The 20,581-nt window shown below is 35.8% G+C and overlaps 2 protein-coding genes across 2 annotated transcripts; one reads left to right on the top strand and one right to left on the bottom strand.

Annotated features, from left to right (window-relative positions):
• Nucleotides 1-977: 977 nt before the first annotated feature.
• LOC117334190 (crystal protein-like) lies at nt 978-5,083 on the bottom strand. Its single transcript, XM_033893673.1, has 5 exons — nt 4,211-5,083; nt 3,766-3,886; nt 2,975-3,164; nt 2,380-2,510; nt 978-2,121 (listed from the first exon to the last, which is right to left on the bottom strand). The coding sequence occupies exons 1-5, from the start codon at nt 4,375-4,377 to the stop codon at nt 1,117-1,119; spliced, it is 1,614 nt and encodes a 537-aa protein (XP_033749564.1). The 5' UTR covers nt 4,378-5,083; the 3' UTR covers nt 978-1,116.
• Nucleotides 5,084-8,623: 3,540 nt separating this feature from the next.
• LOC117334010 lies at nt 8,624-18,649 on the top strand. The gene is made up of 7 exons (XM_033893428.1): nt 8,624-8,737; nt 12,570-12,774; nt 13,379-13,560; nt 14,507-14,639; nt 15,126-15,320; nt 15,709-16,130; nt 18,136-18,649. Exons 1-7 carry the CDS (start codon nt 8,624-8,626, stop codon nt 18,259-18,261), a joined length of 1,377 nt encoding a protein of 458 aa, XP_033749319.1. The 3' UTR covers nt 18,262-18,649.
• Nucleotides 18,650-20,581: the final 1,932 nt, after the last annotated feature.

Raw genomic sequence — 20,581 nt, 5'->3', positions numbered from 1 at the left:
TCCAAATGTCGGTCTTAACAATCATGTTTTTGATAAATGCAGTCGTTTCCTTGTTTAGTTAAAACATATTTCACTGACATAAAGACAAGAGATTAGTCGGGGAGTTTTTCCCCCAGCTAATTAATGACTTTTTCTGTTAAAACGATAAATGAAACATAAAAAAAACTTCACATGAAAGCCAAAGAATAAAATTGCATTGTATCAACATTCCGGGGACGAGGGATGTTGTTTTAAAACAGATAAAATTAGTAAATTCACCAATTAATATCCTTTCAAGTCTAGAAACAGCCCAAGAGACGTCACCAAATGACGTGGTGTGATTATCGGACTAACCTTCCATTACATACAGCCAGACCTCGTGTTGTATACAGCTCCTTACTATTACATACCTTGTATATAAGAACCTACTAAGATGATTATCAAACGACTCATTTGTTAATAAATCAAATGACGTTCTTCAAACTTTAAGTTAATTAAGAAATGATTAACGATGACTCGTGTACACGAGTCAAAGTTGATTATTTCTATTCTACCATGTACTGTTTAGTTCTGAGATTGACCTCTTTCTAATAGAATAGAAAAACAGCAAAGAAACCCCGGGAAAACATTGTAATTTATTTCTTGAGTATTGCATTATTTGTTGATGAAATATACATTTCTTTACAGGCACTACTGTAACAGTACTACGATCAAGAGCATCTATAATATGGCATTGATTATGAAAATTTAAAAAAAGGGATAAAGAAAAGAAAGAAAAAGAAAAAAAAGGGGGCCTCCGTAGGATTCGAACTCGCGTCGTGATAAAAATTGAATGAAAGACTAACCCTTTAGCCCACTCGGCTACTGTAACCTTATAAGAAATAAGTGAATATTAGATATATAAAGTTGTAACAGCCGTGACTCACGAGCGTGTATTATTGGCACGAGCGTGTATTATTGGAAAATAATACATGGTTTTAAACCAATCAAAACTGGCGTTGCAAAGCAAACATGGTAGAATGTTTAATATAAAACTGTTACACCCCACATTATATACATTGTCAGATAAATAATATACACATATTTGGTATTTAGCCAAAAGCATTTTAAATCATCACATGCCATACTGGGTAGTCATCACCTAGCACGGAAGTCATTTTGATCAAACGCATTACACACAACTCCAAAATAATCGAGTTCAACTTGAGATCGAGGCTGCGTGAAAACCATTCCAGCAAATCTGAAAGGACCCCGTGAAGAATACCGAGGCCAGGACAGGGTTCTATTCCGTACGTCCTCTTCTGTCGGGTCGCCATTGGGATTTTCAAACTTTGCAAAATTTGTCCAATAAATTAAAAGTTCATCAGCGACCTGTTGCTCTTCCATTGATAATTGAAATCCCCCGCGATGTACAGATTGGAATAGGTACGGAATTTCAGCGGAGTGACATGCCTTGCCCCTACAGTACGGCACAAATCGGCTTGCATTGAGGAATTGCCATGGGTAATCAAACACGTACAGCCAGGTCGTATTTCGTCTTTCGAGATCTCTTGCGATTTTTCTTGTAGGGCAGGTGAACACAAGATCCGTGGCCAGTTGTGAGAATTCCTCCCTTGCGTCGGCGACACTCCTAGGGTAGTACCTGAGGAAAAAGTTCATGGCGTGTCTAGGCTTAAGTAACAACAACATGGCCGAGAACGCCCCTCTACTTAGAGGTGCCTGAAATGACTTGTATATGTAAGACGTTCCCTCGTTGGCTGTTGTTCCGATCATCACGGGTTTCCGTACAAATACTCCCCTCTCAAACGCCGCTTGTAAGTCCAAGGGAACCTCGTTCCCGTCTAAATGTGGTATCCATGGCATGAAGCGTTGGAGAACAGTTCCGGTGGATGTTGACGTCTTTTTCTGAGCGTCAATAATTTCCAGCGCGGATTTTTGTTTCATACACTCTGTATCTTGTGATGAACAACCTAAAGCTTCACTGAAACTCTTGCCTTGTGCAAGGGCTTGTTCGTATGTTTTGAAAGGAATGCTGAAAGGTGCGCTCTGAAGAATCGCCCTCTGGAATAGATGTTCCGCATTACCGGAAGTGAGGTGGATGGCGACAGAGGTAGCACCGGCGCTCTGTCCAAATATCGTGACCTTAAATACACAACAAGAGTATTGGTAAATTGTATGTATTTTAACTGCTAAAAATAGGATGTTTAAACAGATTCAAAAAGCAATTTAACCACACTACAGAAGTAGGAGCTATTTCAGAAGTATAAATTGTCATCGTTCTGTAATAAAACGGTAAAACATTTTAATCTTACAACACAAACACAGGTATTTTTCTCTGCAATGTAGAGCAAAGACTTCACCTCCAACCACAAAAGGTTTTCTATTTGGATTTCTTTGTACCTGAGCAGGGTCGCCTCCAAAATTCAGAATGTTGTTTTTGACCCATTCCAAAGCAAGTCTCTGATCCCGTATACCATAATTCCCTGTGGCTGTTCCGGGTTCACTTCCAGTTACAAGGAATCCCAACGCCCCTATCGAAAAGAAGCACCAATGATTTTATTGATGAAATGTTAGTATTTTTGTCTAAGTTTAAAAAAAAAGGTACCAACTTCATTAAAAAATATAATTGTATTTTGCGACGTCTTTAAAAAAATGAAAACGGGATGACGTTCAGGAATGTGTTATTTCATGTATAACGCGAATCTTCGCAAAATATTGATGATCAGATACAACATGTATTATCAATTCGCTTCCAGGACAAAAACCAAACAAAAGAGTCTTTCTCGAAGAGAATGGAAACATGAAAGGAAAATTATGAAAAATATCTTTATTTTTGCAGTCATTTACAGAATGGTTTTAATAATGCTTCATTGGGAAAAAGAACATGCATCCGCGTTTCAGTATTTTCTGGTATAGACTGCTGAAACAGAGTTTGCCTGTAGCCAAAACTGTTAACGTATATTTGACTGTGAGAAAAGAACAACTCTGAGCTTACCCAGTCTATAGTTGAGAGTGACCAATATGACGTCACTCTTGTTCACGAAGCGTTCTCCGTTGTAGATGTCCGCGCCAGCAGTGTAAGATTCAAACCCACCCCCGTGGATGAAGACCATCACGGACTTGTTACCCCCGGGCCTGGCGTCCTGGGGGACGTATACGTTCAGGTACAAGCAATCCTCCGACATCTAAATTATACAAGGTAACACCATAATATGGAGGATAATGACAGGTTTCTCGTTTATAAAACATATTTCACGAGTATGACAGAATATCAATATTTTTCACGAGTGCGAAGCAAGAGCAAAAACCATCGATATATTCGGCGGGTTCCACGGCGGTTAATAAAAATCATAGTTCTGATTGGTCAGAAACAAAAATATTCTCACATCAACAAATAATGATATAGGTTATCAAGTTGATAATTTCGTATAATTATATCAAATGATTTCCTTTCATGTTAGCACTTTTATGAATACACAGGTATATCGATAGCTGCAACCAATCAAAATTTCAATTCGAACAAAAAGAAAAGTGCTTCGCAAGAGGCGAAGGAGGGGGGGGGGGGGGGGGGGGGGGGGGCATATGTTTTGCGATATGCTTTAACTTGATCGTAAAGGCCTTCGAATTAGTCACAACATTCCTGTAATATAATATCAGCCGTACATGCAAAAGTAAACAATCTTCATAATCTTATATATCAAATAGAAACGCAATGCTCGACAAGATTAAAGAATGCTTCATACTTGACATTTTGTACGCTGTAACATACATCATATGACGTATTACCTGTCGAAGGCACACTCCAGGGATGTCGCCTACTCCACAGTCGCCTTGTAAACACATGGGACGTGTGTTTGTAGCGTCCCACACCCCGACCCATCGAGGAGGGGGCTGAGAATGCTTCCATCTGTAACCATGAAGATTGTCTGTATTTTTAACCAAATCTCCAAAACCATATTGTATAGAAATCATATTATAAAAATGTTTTTTTTTTCACCTTGTTTTGATCATCGGGATATTAACGCAATAGGACTATATCGCACAAACATGGCAGTAGGCTACTAAATGATGGATTTGCCGTATGTTTGGACCCCATTTTGGAATCGAAATCAAAAGTTCGCTTATATTTTTTGAGTAATTATTAAACCCACTCTAGAGGTGAATGATAATTTCATTATAAAGCGCAAAGGTTAATATAGTTTGAAATTAAGATATAACAAGAGTTACTTACCTTTCAGGAGGTGAGGCGTATGGTATCCCAAGGAACACGACAGCTTCCGGTGTAACACGCCCCCGTACCCAACCGTACAGGGTCTCGGCGTAGACACACAGACAGACTGGGACACACCCTAGCAACACAAGTACCCATAATGCTGTTGTCATGTAATTTATCCCCATGGTAGCTCCGTAAACCTCGGTTGAACACAATACTCCCAATAATTAAATTATCCGATACGTATCAACATTAAGGTTGCTGAAGAATAGTTAAACTTCCTTATTACACCCCAATACAATTCAGGGGATAATTTTGAATAATAATCCACTTATAACAAGAATGTTGAAAGCTAAATCCACAAGTTTCTAATAATGAATTATATCTCGTTTCCCGTTCCAAATGTTTAAAACCAGAACCGATTGCCTGGTATTCCACCGAGTTTGATCCTAGTAATATTATGGTTTCAAATAAAGCGCTATGATATTTTTTTTCAAAATGTTTCTCTCAGGCGCCGAGCTTGAAGAAAGCTTGAAACGATTGTCCGATAACTCAAAGATATCCTCATATATATTGAAAACACAGAGCTAGTTTGGTTTTGTAAGAGAAACAATCAATTATCCTCCAAGAAAATTGTTCTTAAGATCCAGTTTTGATCAGAATCAGTTATAGTTTCCAACGATATCTGTTGATGACACAAAATAAATCCACAATGTCTCTTTACAACACAGGACGACAATCGTCTATACAGTAACAAGAAAGCGACCAAGTGAGCAAAACGACTCCAACCACTTTGAGTGAGTGGGAGCGTGGTCAAACATTCCGTTTAATAGATATGTAGTCATCCATCAGTCTTCGGCCAAAACATCAGATCATCACTGGACTTTTACCTGGCCGGAAAGTGGTCGATTTATTAGCAGTTGTATTACTTATGCAGTAGGCCTTCCCCAATACACATGCTGGTGGTCAGTGTGTGTTGTCACTTCCGGTCTAACCTATATTTGTACGTCACGTATATACCTTGTAGGAAGTAGTTTACCGTTCCACCTTACCTAGTTATGAATCAGGTGAAATATTTGTGAAGCTTGTGGTAAAACACACGGTGTTATTCACACGTATTTAGTGCACTGTGGTATACATCTATAAGCAATGCTATACATACATATGAATTCCAAATAGCATAAAACACCGCAGCGCCCCCATACTGCATAATGAATACTGAATGTTGACCTAGCGAATGCCGGATTAAGAAATGACAATGTTGACGACTGGAATAATCAAACTGTAATATGCAATCTTAACACTGAATACATGAATGATAATACTAAAGGAAATGATAAGGTTCAATTCGCATACATGTAACACAATGCTAATGTTGCACACAAGAATGCAATAACGGATAGTGTAATATTTACTTGAATTCCGTTCCATACATACAAATGAACATTTATGTTTACCTAACGAGGACATCGGTGTATAAGACTTACACAACTAAATATTTTACTATATGTTATTACTGGTGACTCCATCCTCTCAACTGCTCCTTTAAGTTCAAATGATGAGCAATTTATTTAAAAAAAAGTGTTGAAGTTTTCGCCACCCGAGACATGATTTAATGGAATATAAGGGCACACGAGTACACGCAATAACATTTACAATGGAAGGAAAACTCCGGATCCCACCTGTGCAATTCCTGTTGTTTTTCGCTTGTAGCCCTGCTTGATTTTGTCTTAAGACATTACTTTTTATTCTCGTGTATAGGAAGTACTCATTTGATGTTTATTGCACAAACCTTTGTTAGGGACTTGGTTAAGCTGATTGGCCGATTTAGTTGTACATAGTAGACTCGGAATGTGATTTTCAGCGTTTATGAAAGGAGAAAAATAATTTCTTTTTATACACAAGATCCATCCCAGAGGGATCTTGGCACCCATGCACCATTGAATGATTTGTTTGGGGTTCTATGTCAGATTCATCTTCACTCTAATTTTCTCTTCTTTCTTTTTTCCGTCTTACTAATCTGATATCATGAACAAGTGGAACCCATATGTAAAGTTTGACAAACATCCCTCCAGGACTTTTTAAGAAATATAGATAACAAACTTCAATCCTTAAAATTCAAGACGACCGACCGCCTATTTTTCAAAAGCTACACGTTTAGGTAGCCGCATGAGAATATAAAATCTACAAATTAAACTTTGCCTTCAAGCTCCTTATACATATCAGACGGTCTGTCAAATATCTCCGGATAACAATGATTACGGCCGGACGGAACGACATCGCCAAGAGGTAGCACGTCCCTTTTGGACGGACGAACGACAACGCCAAAAGGTAACACGTCCTTTTTGGACGGACGGAAAGACAACGCCAAGAGGTAGCACTTCCTTTTTGGACGGATGGAAAGACAACACCAAGAGGTAGCATGTCCTTTTTGGACGGACGGTAAGACAACGCCCAGAGGTAGCACTTCCTTTTTGGACGGACGGAAAGACAACGCCAAGAGGTAGCACTTCCTTTTTGGACGGACGGTAAGACAACGCCAAGAGGTAGCACTTCCTTTTTGGACGGACGGAAAGATAACGCCAAGAGGCAGCATGTCACATTTTGAAACAGATGCGTAATATAAGCTACATAAGTTATAAGCTTAAATAATATCCCATTATATTACATTTTTACCAGTGAAAAATCGAATAAGATTCATTGCATTACATTTTCCGATTTGACTAATTAAAACACTGCTTACAAACGACACTGTTAGATATCCTTTTATGTCTTTGGGTATGACAATAGTAATATCCCATTGTGTTTTGCTATGCAGATTCCTGTGACAGGTCTTGTATCCAAATGGATATCACAGGTACAAGTTCATGACTATGAATAATTCTTATGACCAAAATGAAACCATCATTGCTATTAATTAAATTTCATTCTCTTATGTCAATACTGTGTTTCGGTTGATCAATGACTGTTAAAGCTCTGTCAGCCCATTTGTATTATAGATGCGATTACTCCAAATTGTTACATAACGTAGAATTTTATCGACGGTTGCCATTAAATGATCGTACATCACTATAAAACATGACGTTGTTACATATAATCTTCCGCGTTTTATATCATCGATGCATTTTTATTTACGAATTAACACCTTACGCCAATTCTACATTTATTCTACATCTATTCCTATCGATTGGTAATTGCATTCGGTTGACAATTTTGTAATCTATTCTATTTTTTTTTTTTTTTTTATAATTTCAACACCTATACGTCCAGCGAAGAGGGTCCTTAGAAAGGAACCTGTGCTGAAAACTATCCTAAAGTAATATCAAGGTTAAATAGATATAGCATTACAAGACCGAAGTCACAGCGTACCTCACCACGGAATTACGTTTGAACTACACTGTCTCGCTCATTATGGACTTTGCTGACGGTTGTAACAATGGTCTGGCACTAGTAGCCATTTCGTTCTAATTATGACTAATTATGACTACAGCAATTAAAGGCATAGACCTGCGGCGGCCATGAAGATGACCATGTTGAAACATATATAAACACACGGGTGGAGGTTGTTCAGCTCACTTATATAATCTCACAAGGGTAAGTACAGTTTGTACATGCACATTGTATACCAACAAGCTTGGTTGATTTAAGTTTATACACTTTCTTTTGCAATTGTTTTAAAATGAATAAAGTTTATATATACAATGTTATGAAACTTAGTCATGTTACATATTTAACACAGGTCATAACAGCAAATTAAGTAAATGCAAAATATGCACATTTTATTCAACAAATCTTTAACAAACCAGCATAATTTGGAAACAGTCATTTACTTCAATCTGCAGGATGGACATTAAAAGCTTTAGATTTTGCCATTTTCAAGAAATCTGATAAAATACACCATAACGTGTATGGACGGAGCGAAAATATGATTTCAAAGATGACTCCTACTTTACAAATAAATGCAGAATGTACATTTTGCATATATAGATATAGAAGTAACTTGACCTTTTGTCACGTAACATTTAATTATACATGTATTAATAAAATAAGTCATAAACTGCAGTGCCCGGAGGTGCATTCCGTGTATAAAATGTAGATCACGACTTCAAACGAGAATAATATCATCCATCATTTTAGGTACCGACATACGAGACATCCGGGCAACTCGCTATAGTACCGCGATTATCTATACACAGCTACCGCTTATTACCTTACATAAAATCATTGATCAATTAAGTGACGATATTGTTAATTGGGTAAAGCGAGTTAACGAATTCTATTTGTATACAGTTGGCTAAAGTTAGTAAAACTACCATAGTTATATGATCGTTTTGGTTAGAATTGGCCGATCGCCAGCCGATATTAAGCCACGCCCCTAAAAATTCAAGGGAGATAACTCCCGTATGCTCCGACATTGCTAAGGTAAACAAGATGGCGACTGCTAATCTAGGCCATATACCTGATGACTTTTCTGCGACGTATTTACCGTACAAACTAACTCTAAGACAAGCACAGAGAGCAACAGCATTTGTGAATGGTAGCTATGTAAAAAGTGTGACATTATCAATGGATTTGATGAAAACTTTTATTCATGTTTGTGCCAAAATATACCGCAGTTAACGAAAATTAGAGGAACGTCATTCAACCAATATTGAAATTTCCCGCTCCGAGACTGTATTGATTGACGCCCACTTTCGTGCAAAGTTGAGTTAGTACTTATATATATCTGTCCTTTTTATTTTGATTATTATTATTTTTTTGTTTTTGTTTTTTGCTTTAGGAAAAGAATACACTTGCAGTCTCTTGTCATTTATTTAAAGACTTCAGTAGAGACCTTTTCCTGTTGATATATCCAAGGCAGGTAGTTAAGAGACAACTGCAGCCTTTTTATCTATATATAAAATAACAACTAGTAAATAATATCAACTATGTATTTAATGAACACATAATCCAATCAACATGCATACCAGAATAAATGAATAAAAAATACAAATAGATCTATTCATATATTTATATTCATTAATTTATGACAATACAATGGCAATGCAAAAAAAGTCAATCAGTCAATAAATAATTTCGAAAAAAAACCCACCAAATATAACTACATAAAGATTCATATTTAAACACCATGAATAAATATAATATGCACATTAAAATTGTAATATTATATCTAAATAAAAATACCTGAACCAGTTTCCCAAATTGTAATCGCCAGACCAGGAAATATAAGCAGAAAACGCAAACCAGTGATGCCAGCATTCAATGATAATAGGCAATAAATTATTTTTTTAAAGGATGCATTGAATCACTTGAGATGGTAAAAGAAAGTCCAATCAGCTATCTGGTGGCAAGTGCTGGGAATCAGGAAACCATAAACACCCCGATTGGACAACAATTTTTTGGCTCACCACTAAGTTACCATGTAGATCACATATATATGACAAAAATTAATTTAAACAATAGAAAATATTTGTATCCAATGAAATTTCAGCTATTGATTATACATTTTCTACCTGTATCAGTAGCATTATTTATACAGCTGTTTGAAACACAGATGTGCTTTGTTGAAATTTCAACATTACTTATCTTTGCTAATCAGAAAAGGCATGAAATTTGTTAGCAAATAACAAACAAGCCAAATTTGGTTAATACATTTAAATAAACCCAAATTGATCCTTTGTGATAAGATTTTAAACTGTTTCACCCTGGCTATGGCCCTTTCCACATGTACTCTATGTTTAGCAATGGTTATCATCTCTGGTACATCTGCAACAGACATTTGTCCAGCAGTTGAAGTAAAAGGAGGCATGTTTTGTTTCAAACCAAGATTTTTAATTTTCTTTTCAATAGTAAATCCTTTATCTGCCATAATTCCATCACCTTTCTTCAGCATATTACTACTCGTAAGATTTTTCGCTAACTCATGAAATCCACATTTTTCAGTAAGTTCATTATCAGATATTGATCCTGAAAACATTGAAGCAAAGATTATGGACCCTCTAGGGTCAACACCAACAATTCCTTTAAGAATAGTACTTGATTTTTAATCGGAATAAAATTTAGACTGTGTTTGTAGGAAGCTAGGCTTTTGTAATTTGACTTCAGTGCCATCAATGGTTACCATAGTGTTGGGAATGTCCTTTTTGAACTCAGCAGGCATGTTCTGTATGATAATATCTCTATTAGTCCAAATTGAAACAGATCACAGAAGTCTGTGAAACATAAAATGTATCCAGTCAGAGAAAAAAGTACAATCTTGTGATGATATACCAATCAAAGTTGATAAATGGTAAAAGTCAAAGTTCTGACAGAGTTTTTTATGATCACTAAAAGTAATAATCCGAAGGGTTCTGATGTTAATATCGCCAAAAGCTGATTAACATCAGAACTCGACTCGTACAGAAAACGAGCAATTTTTCCGACCCACCCTCAGGTAGGCGTTTGGACAACATTTTCTCCCGTTCCCATCAACCTGTCGCGTACAAGGTATACATCGATTTAAAGGTAAGATATTATTTTATTACCTTGCATAGATATTTAACTCACTAATGATCTTTCAATTAATATATCCATCCACATTCTCGTCTAACCCGATTTCAGAACAGTTTTGAAAGCTCCGCCGTAGCTAATCACGTGACTAAAATCTCGCCGGAAGTTGAGGGAAATCCTTATGCAAATTTGCTCGTGATGTAAAGTGACGTCATCGGTATCCCGCGCTGCAGTTTGTAAACAACAGGTGTTCGTTGACCAGCATCACTGCAATCTTCTTGCTGCCGTTGATTTTCAGCATCACTGCAATCTTCTTGCTGCCGTTGATTTTAAGATATGTATATTTTATAGTATGATAACCTTTTGATATAAACATTGCATTCTTATTTTTTATGTGAACGTTTGCAATCATGTGATATTGATTATTTCTACCATGACGTGTGGGTGTTGTGGTCAAGCTTTTGAGCGGAAGGGAAAGATATTTTTTAGGACACAACTTTTCAGCAAAGGCAAACAGAAGGAGAGTGTTGCTGAAGTTTTACAAAAATTTTTTCAATGTAACTGTTACGCCAGAAAAAGAAGTACCGGTTTACCTTTGTAACAACTGTGTGACTACACTATCTGCCGTAAAACGTTTGTCGTTTGAAAAAAAGTCTGCAAATGAAATCCTACGGAAAACAAGATTACCAGGTACATATATTTATAAGAAAATTGGCACCCCCGTTTCAACACCATCGCCAGCGCATAAGAGGCAGCGGATTTGCAATGTCAAAAGGACTGCGAAGAGGAGAGAAAAGGTATATACTTTTTACAATGCAACCCTGAATCTAGATTTTGGGGAATGTGATGAAAAAATGAATAAAAAAAATATAAACTCGCGTATTGTAAGGTCCCAACCTCCATCTCGAAGAAAAAAAAAACTTACATGTTTTTTTTTATTGATGGTGTATTTTCTTTAGTCAAAGAGAATTAAAAAGTCCATTTTCCTGATTGTTGTTATGTAGTAAGTTTGAATTTGATCTGATTTTTACACTCCTGAAAAAGCCTTTCCCAATTTACCTTATTTTCTTCCCAAAATGAGACAAAAAGGCCCTTTCCCAAATAAGTAAGAAAAAGTCCTGATAAACATTTGGTCTGTAGAGCTTTTATTTTACATTGGCATGCAACCATGGAAGATTATTATATCACATACATTTAATATATATTAGTACATTCATATCAAAAAGTACATGGTGCACAAAATAATGAACATATTGATCACAGAGCAAAACCAACTATAGATAATTTCAAAGTTAGTTGATAATATTCAAACAGAAACAAACACAGATGTAGTGATTAAGTTAAGCAATTACACTGTATATCATTCAGTTCTGTGCTGGCATATATAACACCAGTAAAATTGTATAGGCAAATAAATTCAAGAGAGTAAAACAATAATGAAAAATAAATCAATAAGATAATTATTAATTAATAATAAACAAGTAAAAAGTACAGGACAAACAGAAAGGATACACAATGCACAGGCATACAATAATAAATCATACAAACAAAAAGACAAAGCACATGAATTAAACATACATTCTAAGATAGGTAATTTGCATATATAAAAAGTGTAAGAAAAATGAAATTAAAATTGGGGGCAAAACAAAAGCACACTCAAGCAAATTAATTATAATGCAACAGAGTAATTACACAAATTAACAAAATAAAAAAGCCAGACTTATGCAGAATGATCTCTAATGAAGTTGAATTATGAAAAATCACACAATTGTTTGTGTAGATAATATTTGTATTTTTGCAGAGTGAAAAAAGTTTAATTTTGATTGTAAGTTTTTGTTTGAATTTCACAAGCCTTCCAACATACATTTATGTACATGTATAATTTCAGGTTACTATTGAAGTAGGTAGAAGTGCAAAGGGAGAAGCTCTGTTGGATTTTAGCAATGCTAAATACAAGACAGGATTCCGGAAACTTCTTAAACAAAGTAAAGCAGCAAAGAAGGCTGCCGTAGCTGTAGTTGATGGGATTGTCCGAGAGGAAATTCAAAAGTATCTTAAGAACAAGACAAAGTCATTCATTGGATGGTTTGCAGGTAAATCAAAGTATTATAAGATGTATAATGCCAGATTGAGAGAGAAAATGTCCCATTTCCAAAAATGCTCATTCATACAGAAATTCTAATGGTAGATATATCCACAATTTTTGTATCAAACATACTTCATTAGTGAAAATCCTACCTAAAGCTATAATGTCTGGTTAAATACTACAAATAGACACTGGTGATCCTTCAATTGTGTAGCGATTAAAGTCTGTGAAATGTTTAAATATACATATAACAAAAAAATCATATTAAAATGCATGTATATTAGAGAAGAAGGTTGTTTTGAAAGTGTGATCACTGATCCACATTACAAGGAACAATATTGCTGAAGTTTGGGAGTATGAATCATCAATATGATGATACTGTGAAGACCTACCAGATCGATTGCAAGATGGAAGTTGGCTTGTTTTCTGAAAAATATATTACCAAACATGCTGTATTTACTTTCACATGCAAAAGTGATTGATTACATTAAATTTGACTTCAATGTAGAATCTATAATAATGTTTTCAGGAACTGGTGGATTTCTCATGGAAAAAATACTTGGGAAAGGCAAGGTCCTGCTGTCCTTCTCTGATGCAATTACTGACTGCAGCTGAAACTAAAAAGCACTATGAAAAATTTGCTGTGAAGAAAGTTGGCCAAAAGCTTGTCTCCCTGGATCCCATAATTGGTACCTTGTTTAGCATCATTGGACATACAAGATCACCCACCAAGGAAAAGGTTATACAGTATTTCAATTCAGTGATGCTCTGGTTAGGTGGTGCCAAGAGGAAGGTAAATAAACTCAAAAAATTCAACACATAGAGACAAAATCTACAGAAGATTTGCAGTAGATCCATATTAAATTGCTAATAATGGTATATTAGTTTCATAATAATCTAAACAATAATGACAGGTTTCAAGAAAGGTTTGTCTGAAGGTTATCTGCAATATATAATAATAATAATATTTTATTTTCATATTTAGCATGTGCTAATCTTCCATATGGACCCTCTATAACAACATACAAAACATAATATACATTAATCAACAGATAACATGATACCTTGAAATATATACAATATAATTCGAAAAAGTTATAGTAATGAACATATGCAGGTACTGATAGAATAATCATATACAGTTACATGTACCATTCTGAAGAACATGAATTTCTTTATATATACATTTATAGGGAAACATTTAAGATCAATAGATCATAATACACATGCTTTCTTTTTCAGTTTTGTTATTTGGTGAATTTGTTGTTTTATCAGACCGTTTCCCCATACTATGGCTGCATAATCTATATATATGATATACCGTATGACAGTAACAATCAGAAATTACTTAAACAGAGTTTATATTTATCTTATAAGTGGCCTGTAGCATATAATATGACCATGTCAATGATGTCATAAATATTTTGGAAGACACATAAATAATTCATGATATTACAATAACCATATGGCATTGAATATTGTCTCTGTATACAAAAGCATACTGTCGACGTCCGAGTTCCTCAGGAGATACCAGAATATCATGTATAATGAATGAGAAAAATTTAAACTCCTGTATCATTTTAGAGATATTGAAATCCTAAGAACAATGTTTGATTGATATTGATTTGCATTTGGTGAACATGGAACAAATTATAACTTTTTTTAGCAATGGTTAATCATGTCTTTACCCAAAATATTTTACACGGTTACTTTTAGCTTAAATTTCATTATCGTTTCAGGTTTTTGATGCTTTCAGTCATATTGGATGGTGCAAGGGCATTAATGGGACAAGAAATCGTATAGATACATTTAGACAGGAGTATGACCAGAAAGTTATTCAGTGGAGGGAAAGTGTTTCAGCATGTCTTGCAGGTATCCAAATATGGTACAAAATGAAAAATTAGACTGCCAGTTGTGCTGTATATTCCTGTTTTGGTAACTATCTGGTTTAATGATGTAGCAAAATTGGTCAGTATCAAATAAGTTCAAAGTCCAAAATGTTATACAAGAAGTCAGCTGACCAAAGATCAAGGCCACTTTGTCAAAGGTCAAGATTATTTGAATCCAAATGTCAAGCACAAAGTGGATCTCTCGCTATGTCTCTTAGTTGGGGAGGTTTTAAGGTTGAATTAAAACAACTTGAAGCTAAAAGAAAAAAAAACTTCTGTACCTGTTAGTTCACAGGCTTTCCTATGTATATCAAGCATTAAACACCACATGGACTAAGCATGAATTTCCAGCCCATGGTCTTCATATATAATTATACAATGGTTGTTACAAAATTTGAATGTTAAATGAGAAAAATCATTATTTCAGCAAGTAAATTCATGACATGTTGAAATGTTGTTCTTCCTGTAGGCCTTAACCCTGTAGCAGATAACCCTGATGTGTCTATGGAACTTGACAATTTGGACGATGTCTGGGAAGATGATGATTGTACTGGAACAGACACAGATGACGATGTCAGTGTTCAAAGTGACAGTTCACAATATACATCAACAAAAGCATCTACAGAGGAAGAAGACATTGAAGAGAAGCAGACAGAATTCTCAGGTATACATTTATAAACAAACAGGACCAGTTATTTGTTGCCTTTGTTAAACAGATCCCTCCTACTTGAATTGAAAGGGAAAATTTATAAATATTTTCTTAAAATTGAAAAAAAGCATTAATATATGGCTCATCATCAGTCTATAAACAATTGACAGAAGTGTTCAAATCAGCTGAAATTTCAACACTCTTGCAATCAAGATATGTCAGAATACATTTCATATTAGTGTCTTCAGGTACTCCTTTTCAAGGTCAGAAGTCATAGGTCAATGTCACAAGACGTTTTTTTCAGTCTTCTTAACATATATTCTTCATGTTACAATAATATTCAAATGTATTTTCCAACACGAAATCATTTTTCATAAGTCTATTCATGTATATTTTTCTACAGATGATGCAGCATCAACCGCTTCCATTGATTGTTTGTATGATAGTCAAACAATTCCGATATATGACACGACCCAATACTCCACTTTTGACATAACATTTGATAATGTGAATCAAAAAATTGGCGTTCGACATCACACTCGAGGAAAGCGGAATACTGTATTAAACATGGTGCAGGCATATGCCACAAAAGATAGAGTAAGTGGTAGAGGACTAGATTTTGATCTTCCATCAGCAGATGCCATAAGAAACATATCTATAGAAGCTTATGTACCAACGGAAATGGATGATGAAATGCTAAAGGAGGAGCTCAGCATTATGGTTGCCAGAATTCTATGTCAAAACATTGTCCCATTTTCGGATCTTGATGTTGATCTAGACATTCCTCACGAATACATGAATGAGTCAAAAGAAAAAAGTGAAATTGTGAGTATAACGAGCCTAATTAACCTTTCTACATTCATTAGCTCACCTGGACCGAAGGTCCGGCGAGCTTATGCCATGGTGCGGCATCTGTCGTCTATCCGTCAACATTTTCTTTAAATCACTACTAGTCTTAAACTTCTTAACAGATATTAACCAATTTGGTCAGGAACATCCTTTGGGGAAGGGGAACAAAGTTTGTATAAATGTCGACTCTGACACCCCAGGGGCCGGAGGGGTGTGCCCCAATATGGGAAATGAATAGATTTGAATCAAATTTGCTCAGAAATATCCTTGGGGGAAGGGGTACAGAGTTTGTATAAATATTGATTTAGGGGAGGGGCAGGGCCCCATAGGGGAAAATAGAAGTTAGTCATTTAAATCGCTACTGATACTTTTGAAACCGTTGAGATTCCCATCCCCATAACCATATATAGCATTGTTGGGCATGAAGAGATAAACACAATCCTGATGTAAAAATAGACCCAGTGGTCTTTCCCCACCCCAAAGGACATAGTTTCTTTAAAAAAAAAAACCCAATCATGTTGTAAAAACAATCCCTGGGGTGCTTTCAACACCATTGAAAGTCTGGACTTCATTTCTGGGTTATATCTTTAAAGCAGTTGAGATCCCCATGCCATAACCATATATAGCATTGTTCAACATCAATAAATGAAGCTATTTAAGAATTGAACATGAGCTTTATTTTGACATTCAAGTTTGTCAAATCCAACCAGGTGAGCCATACACGCCCTCTAGGCCTCTTGTTCCGTTTCTATGCATTCTGAATCCATGTGAAAAATGCCCATTTTTGAATTGGAACTGTAAAAGATTAACATTATAAGGAATTTATATAACAGAAAGTTATTTTAGCAGTGTATTTGAGGTAATAAATACATAGGTTCAACAAATATAGAAAATCATGAATATGAATAAGTATCATAAATTTTGTATTTGTTTATCCAGGGGTGTAAAAAAATTCAAGCCACTTACTATGGGCAAGTACAGCTCAGAAAGCTTTCTACACCCCTAATTATTACCAGAAGTATATTCAAATTGTTCATCTCCATGGTATGTTTGTCTGTCCAAGCTAACATCCAATATTTATGAGTACATTATATAGGTTCTTCTTGGTCTTTAGTCAGATCTGGAAACAAAATGGCTGACAGGTATTCATCTTGATTTTTACACTAAAATCTTTAATACAAATTATACAACTTCTTCTCAATAACTTATCAAGAAGCCCAGGGACTTGATATTGAGCCTGTAGCATGCTGGGGGTGAAGGGCTACACGATTTATTTACATGAATAAGCCTAGCCTACTCTTGATATTTGAATGAAGTGGTAATCAACATAGTATCTGCATAAATGACCTATATCAACATCACATTAGCTCTAGAAGTAGGTGTGCGATACAGGCCTCTTGTTAGCTCACCTGGTTCGAAGGACCAAGGTGAGCTTTAAATTATGCCATACCGTGGCGTCCGTCGTCCGTCAACAATTTACTTATTTGACTTCTTCTTCATAACCGCTGATCAGAATTTGAACAAATTTGGTCAGAATCATCCCTATGGGTAGGAGACTCAAAATTGTACAAATAACAGGGTTGACCCCCTGGGGGCCTCTGGGGCGGGGCCAAAAGGGGTAAATTTGGGGCAATTGGTCTAATGGTCTAAACAAGTTCTTCTCTGAAACTAAGCAATGGATATCACTCACATTTGTGTGGTAGCATCCCTATGGGGTCGCGCCAAAGTCAATTTCATTTCAGGGATTACATAATGTAATGCACTTTTGTGGAATTTTTAGTATTCAAATAAAACCAGTGTACATGTACCCATATAAAATGCTTATGATATATATTGACATAGCAATACCAGTGACAAATATACTTAAGTATCATTCTTGTTTCATATCTCATGAAACCAGGTAAGCGATACAGGCCCTCTGGGCCTCTTGTTCATATTGTACTCAATCAATCATTACGGTATATATATTCTTATTTTGTAGGTTCCCTCAGGCATACTTCATAAAGATGAGACGAAAACAGGGGAAATGATTGAGATATTGGATCACTATAGTCAGTATTTGTCTAAAGATGCAAATGGAGATCCCGTGCCAATGCTTCTTTACTGAGAGAGTGTACGGTGCATAGCGAGCAAGAATTAATGCTTCTGATAAATGGTCACAGCTAGGTTCATTTGAGCCCAGCATACAGGAATGGCATAGACGTCTAATGTATGTTCAGGACACATTTGATGACCTGTTTAAGTTCGACAGTCACAGGGAAAAGGGAACACTCTATAACTTGAAACAAATATTTGATTATACCAGTGTTTCCAAAAATGTCATGGACTGCTTCAATAAAGCAGAGTCATTGCTTGAATTTGCCACAGATGGTTATGTTCTGACAGCAGCTATGCATTTCATGCAGACAAAAGATATAGAGGAACTGCCAGTAGATTTTCCTATCACCCCTCAAGATCAGGTTGATTATATATTGAATATTTCAGATAAAATTGTTGATGCGGTATATCATCAATATAATACTGATGAGATCAGGAATGTAGTTGTAGACAAAACACATGATGAGTCGCCATATTGTATCTGCAATCTTGATATTGGTGGACTAATGGTATACTGCGCAAACAAAGGATGTCAGCGTGGACAATGGTTTCACTGTGAATGCATAGGAATACTTGACCCGCCAGAAGGTGATTGGTTCTATTCAAATAATTGTGAAACAGGAAAGAAGAGAAATGGAGCAGTTGATCTGTTAGTAGATGGACAGAATGAGTATGCAAGGCAATTGATTTGGAGGGGTTTGAATGATCTTGCATGACATGACGCTGTACGTCACAATGACGGCAACAGAATGCTGCTCCATTGGAAATTTGACTTGATGGAGTTTGCTCAGCAAAACCATCCTAAATACTTCATTTTTGCACACAGGTTATTGACAAACGTCCATGGTGGTACATCTGAGTACCTTAAACATATGTTAATTTGGAACCGCACAGTCAACATTGGTGGTGGTAAAGGTAAAAAATTACCAAAAGATCTTTATAATGAATTTCTAAATAAAGATTACAAGGAAAATAGTAGGAATGCTGGAGGTCAACTAACAGACAATACTATTGCAAGACATAGTCAGATGCTTGGTGTTGGAAAAACCCTTGAGAAGATGTATCATGGTGAGGTTGCCCAAAGGAGTTGCCATTTGACAAGGAAGACTGGACAATTTGACCGTAGGTCACAAGTACAGAAACTTCTAAAAATTCTACAGCCATTGGATCTTTTTAAATTAATTCCCGGTCGAAGTTTCAAGGGGTTTGAGGGAATAGCCCCTTTTAAAGGAATTACAAAGCCGCAGCATTTCAAAAAAAAAGTTCTTAAACATCGTGACAATTTCGCCAGTCACAGAGAGATGCAAACTCTGCTACTTTAGTCTGGAGACAGTCTCAAATATTAACAATGTTCATTTAGTATTATACGGATGAGTCAAGCATCCAAGAGGGATGACATTTCCAAATCTAATGTTAATATGTTATTTTGTTATTTAAATTTACTTACTCATATTCATTATTAATTAATGTAAAAAATATACTAGTATATTGCAATACATGTATGTGTTAAAACTGAAATATATTGCAATGCAGATTCCAATTAGGTGAACCCTGATAATTTCAATGAGCGCAACATAGTGAGATGGGATTTGTACCGCTATTTTAAGGGTCAACTCGCTTTAATCCAACAACATATGGCCATCAATGACAGTCATTCAATTTGATTCCAACTCCAAACCTTTCAGTTACAGTATTAGTTTTTGGTTGGAACAATGTGAATGTAGGGCATTGCAAAATTTTCCAGATGTAATGTGTAACTTACCTGTAATTACATGTACAGTACAAATTACTTAATTCATTGATAGTCATGCCTGGTTCCTTCAGTGAAAGGTACCTGATAGTGTATTTGTTGTATGAAAGGGTTGTCATATGTGATTTTGGAATGTTCATTTTATGAACAAATTTATAGAAGTGAAAATGAAAATATCACTCATATAAATTGAGGTACCTTTGCAACAAATTGCTGAGAGCTGTAGCATCCATTTTGTTTGTACATGAACATTTTTTTATACATACTACACAACATTTACAAAACTCACAAACACAATGTCCACAGCATTGTTCATCACGTTGATGGTGCTTCAAAATGGATTTCAAAGCAGTTGTATTGGAACAGAGCTGTTCCAAGCAGATAAGCCTCTGGCATTCTTCCATTTCTGATAACTTTAACAGACCAGATTTTGTTTGGCAAGTATCTGAACATTTTTGTTTACCCATCAACTTGCACTTTTCACAAGATACCGACATACTTCTTGGATATGCATAACCCATAGCTATACATTCACGGCCATCGCGACCTCCACGACCTACCTGTTGCCATAACTGTAACA

Source organism: Pecten maximus, chromosome 9 (genome assembly GCF_902652985.1).
Source record: "Pecten maximus chromosome 9, xPecMax1.1, whole genome shotgun sequence".
Taxonomy (NCBI): Eukaryota; Metazoa; Mollusca; class Bivalvia; order Pectinida; family Pectinidae; genus Pecten; species Pecten maximus.
The sequence above is the reverse complement of the archived record's forward strand: the minus strand, read 5'-3'. Positions and strand labels throughout refer to the sequence as shown.